General features: G+C 39.7%; 1 protein-coding gene across 3 annotated transcripts in view; it reads right to left on the bottom strand.

Moving 5' to 3' along the window:
- The window catches only part of CRISPLD1 (cysteine rich secretory protein LCCL domain containing 1), a 37,454-nt gene extending 33,424 nt beyond the window's left edge, over positions 1 to 4,030 (bottom strand). Inside the window, exon 1 of one of the 3 annotated variants that reach the window (XM_031063742.1) lies at positions 3,157 to 4,030. In XM_031063742.1, the coding sequence (XP_030919602.1) occupies positions 3,157 to 3,414 (258 nt within the window). In that variant the 5' untranslated portion in view covers positions 3,415 to 4,030. The remainder of the gene's footprint in view (positions 1 to 3,156) is intronic. The other 2 variants (XM_005429136.2, XM_031063743.1) reach the window with 2 other exon arrangements.
- Positions 4,031 to 4,268: the final 238 nt, after the last annotated feature.

Genomic DNA, 4,268 nt, shown 5'->3' with positions numbered 1-4,268 from the left:
TCAGTAATGCAACTTTTTCATTTTCCATGGGATTTTTTGTTTCTTGGGGTTTTTTTGGGTTTTTTTTTTTTTGGGTTTGTTTGTTGGGGGTTTTTTGGGGGATTTTTTTGTTGTTTTTTTGTGGGTTTTTTTTTGTTTGGTTTGTTTTGTTTGTAATAGAACCAAGATCTTATGCTGCACGCCTTATCTCAAAGGTAAAGCTGGACTTTGTAAATGAGTAAAAAAACCAATACCTCCTACCCAACGTGGTTCTCAATCCCACCCGTTCCTTAGTTATTCATTCCAATGCTCTTTTATCAGCACTGGTACTCATCTGATTCTGCCCCACAGGGAGATAGTGTCATGACTGAGAGTGAATAAAAACCCTTAAAATTACATTTTTTTAAATTAAATCTGATTCTTTAAGTACTTGGATCAGTCTCATCATCAACTCAGGTGCATTCCACTGGTAGGAACAGGACAGAGGCACTTCACCCAGAGCTGCCTTTTAGTCTGGAACATCTCAGGTAACCTAACAGTCCAGTGAGAGCATGCAGCCCCCACATACTTCTCCCAGCTCCAAGCACTCTTGGATATCTTAAATTTCTCAATTATTACCACACATTTATAGAGATACAAGTTTATCAGGGTGGCACCTGGACCTTGCTCATCTCCATTCAGGTTCAGTGAGACATAAAACTTCACTCCCCCAAGCAGAACTAGCTCTATTCACAAGGAGAGGCTTTGCTAATACAAAGGGCAGTTTACAGGGACACGAGTGTGCCAATAGCAGGAGACATGTTTGCCAGCATGTCTATATTAATAAACCACACCAAAAGTACACAAAAAGTATTTCAGCTGCACTCATTTATCTTGCTAAACATCAGGCAAGCATTTAGATGGATGGTTTCCCTCTTCTGGAGCACTAATAATTATCTTTGTTAAGACATTGAGAGGAAAATCTCTAAGAGTACCATAAAAATATATATGTGCAAACAATCAGCAGTCCTGTCCTTTCCTCATTCTGCTCAAGCAACATGTGGTTCCCACTGTCTTCTGAACCCTCTTGTCCCCATTCCCAATATCAACTCTCACCTGTTTCCTCCAGATGCAATCCTCCTCCCCACTTACTAATAGGTTTAGACTTTTCAAATAGCCTCTCTTAGCAAATGTCTGTGCTCTTAACCTCCTTCCATAAACTTCTGATCCAAATCACAGTCACAGGTCTTAGAGCATTTGAGGAATGGATATGGTTAATCTTTCTCTCCATTACAATGATTTCTCAACATCTGCTTGATCACTCAGGCTCTCTCCACACCCTTCTCATACCCTCCACAGGTATCTATCCCTCTGACCACACACTTTACACAGACCCTTTCACAGGTCTCTAACCCTTGTCTATCCTAATCCCTCATTCCCTAGGATATTATGCCAAAATTGAATCCCACTCTCTTGAAAGCTGCTGCCCTGTTCAGAGTAACATCCTTGATGTCAAAACTGGGTAATTGCTTTTCCATGCTAGTTGTACTCTCTGGCACAGACATCATTGGAGAGCACAGAAAAAACAACAAAACCAGAAAAACTTGTTCCAGATGTAGACCCAACACAGAGTTTAAGCCCAAGTGTGTGCAGTGCTGGAGGAATCTTTGAATAAAGCTGTCAAAAACCTTACTTCTGTGAGTTATATCCAAATTGTCCTTTCCAAGATATATGACAGGCAAATGTAGTATGGCATTAGGAATGGAAAAAGCCACATAACTACAAATACCTATGCTTTCAGAGAATCTCAAGAAAAACGCTTGCAGTATTTTAACAAGGGAAAGCAACAGTCTTCCCAATTCTTCTTTTGCAAAAAAAACTTAATAGCTTGTTTTTGAGCTTTCCAGAAAAAAAGTTGGCCTGAGTGACTGGGAGCAAAATGTTAACCTCTATTATAGCAAGGTCTGGAAAAGTCGCAACAGAAAACAAAGTTTATGAATATGTGCAGACAATTGTAACTCAATGGGTTAAAGGGGTTTCAGGTATTATCATCCCTTTGTTTGGAGATGATATGTGGCAGTATATCCTGTGATTCCATTCCTGATGGCTCTTAGTCTAATACAATAACATTCACATAGGTAAACTTAAGTTAAACTGACTTTAATGGGGAATGGACCAGAGAACATTTAAAGGTCTCCTCCAGCCCAAACCATCCTATGATTCTACTGATGGTTTAAGCAAGCATGGCTTCTACAGGACCCATATTTACTCAGTTCAAACAGATCTCCAACCTGAAAGACGCCACTCCAGTCTAGGAAAGATATTTTTATCTGGAAATGTGTTAATATAAACCTCTGTCATGGAAAGTGACAACAAATCTGTAAAATATATGATATAAACAACTCAACCCATACCAATGCTCTTTCTCTGGTGCATGAACAGATAAGTCAACAATATACCATGTGGACACAGGAAAAAGGTGCAGAAAAAAAGAAAAGTTGCCCATTTTTGTTAAAGCTCTAGACTTCTTAAAAGCTCTAATGACCTGATTTCATCTACTTAGCAAGGAGAGATAGAATTAGCCTTGAACTATGGCATAAAAACAAAGTTCAGAAACATGAAACTTACTGCTACTAATAATAGTCCAAATATAGAGGCTTCTGAAGGAAAAAAAAAATAAACAGAAATTACATTATTAACTTGAACACAGAAATATACAGCCCTCCAGTAACAGGTGCCAACTTAAATAGAAGACTTTCTTGTTGTAAGGTCCTCATTTTGTTCAGAAATGCCATCCAACCTAGAAGCATGGGAAAGAATACATGCATGCTATCTTGAAACTTCATTGCTCAGTACTCTTCTCAGATCCTAACTTTTTAGGCCACAATTACAATCAACTTTATTAGAGTACTGCAATTTTGGAAATTGGCCCCTAACACTGAGGAACTGCCACTTAAATTTAGCAGAGCTATGAGAGATTAAACACATTAATGTAAGTAGAGCATGACACTTGATCCACAAACAGGCATTTTTATCTCACAATTCATACCTGTACAAAAAAAAATAAAGACAAACAAGTGACAAGTACTTTAAATGAGAAAACAAGCAAGCTAAGACTGAAAGTATGCTGTTTTATAAAGTGATAGCAACTATTCTAAAAACATTTTTTTCTGCACATCACTATCTGTTTTTCCTTACCATATATTCCATATTGGAAGCTGGTGGATACACCTGACCCCGTAATTTATTATGAAGATCCAAGATACTTTGCATATCACTGTCTGTGATAGCCCTTTTCCCTCTCTGCTTGGCGATCCACCACTCACCATCTTCATCCATGTACTTTTCCAAAAGTTCCTCTAAGAGCGTGGCATTGGGAAGAACCATTGCAGAAACTGCTTGAGCTATGAATAGCAAGGTAGTTACTCTGAGCCATTCCTGTATTACATACTTCATGATGAATGATCTCAAAATGCTCAGGAGTTAGCTCCAAGACAAAGTCTTTCTTCCAGGTTTGCTGGCTGTAAATGCATAAGAGAGAGTAATATAATTTGTAGACTGAAGGACTGGACTGTATGGACTTATTAAGTAACAAAATCTTTAGTTCGTACAGATTTTGTAAGTGTTGTTCTAGGGAGAGAAGGCAGGATGCTGCATTTTTTACTCTAAAAGTTCACACTGTTGATTTGGGAAGAAAGCTTATCTTCAGCCTTATGAACTTCAGTTTGTTCAAGTGGTTTTATATATTACATTGACATGCACATTTCAGTGCCTGCATGCAAAAAGCACGCTTTTCATATTTACTTGAAAGGAGCCGGACGTCAATGAAGATTAGACTGTAGATAAGGTCTTCCAGTATTGGAACTTAACAAAAGGTTAAAGGCTTGCAGTCATTGCCAAAGCGTAAACTGAAATCCACAATTAACTTGATACAAAGTATCCCCTCTTAGTGCATTTCAAAATATGACATCGATTAAAGCTTTTGCTTTACGATTTCCAAAACCCTAATGAAACTAAAGGTATTCAACTCGGACACGAAAACGGGGGAGACGGCGTTTTTCTAGTCACCAAGCATAAGGAAGGACTGAAAACTCGCAGAAAAAGTAGCACGACTTCCAAGAATGCGACATTCTAACAACGCCTACTACACGGCTGAGTGCTTTAGGCAGCAAATCCGAGGTCGCTCGTTCTCCCTGGGCGAGCACGCGCGAATCCCGCCACACCGGACCCGGCGGACGGGAGGGAAACACAAAGAGGCGCCCGGGCAGAGCCGAGCGCTCCCCAGCGCCGCCCGCGCCCGGCCCCGCTCT

Source organism: Geospiza fortis, unplaced genomic scaffold, assembly GCF_000277835.1.
Source record: "Geospiza fortis unplaced genomic scaffold, GeoFor_1.0 scaffold1831, whole genome shotgun sequence".
Classification (NCBI taxonomy): Eukaryota; Metazoa; Chordata; class Aves; order Passeriformes; family Thraupidae; genus Geospiza; species Geospiza fortis.
Note: the sequence above shows the minus strand (reverse complement) of the source record. Positions and strands in the feature narration are given on the sequence as shown.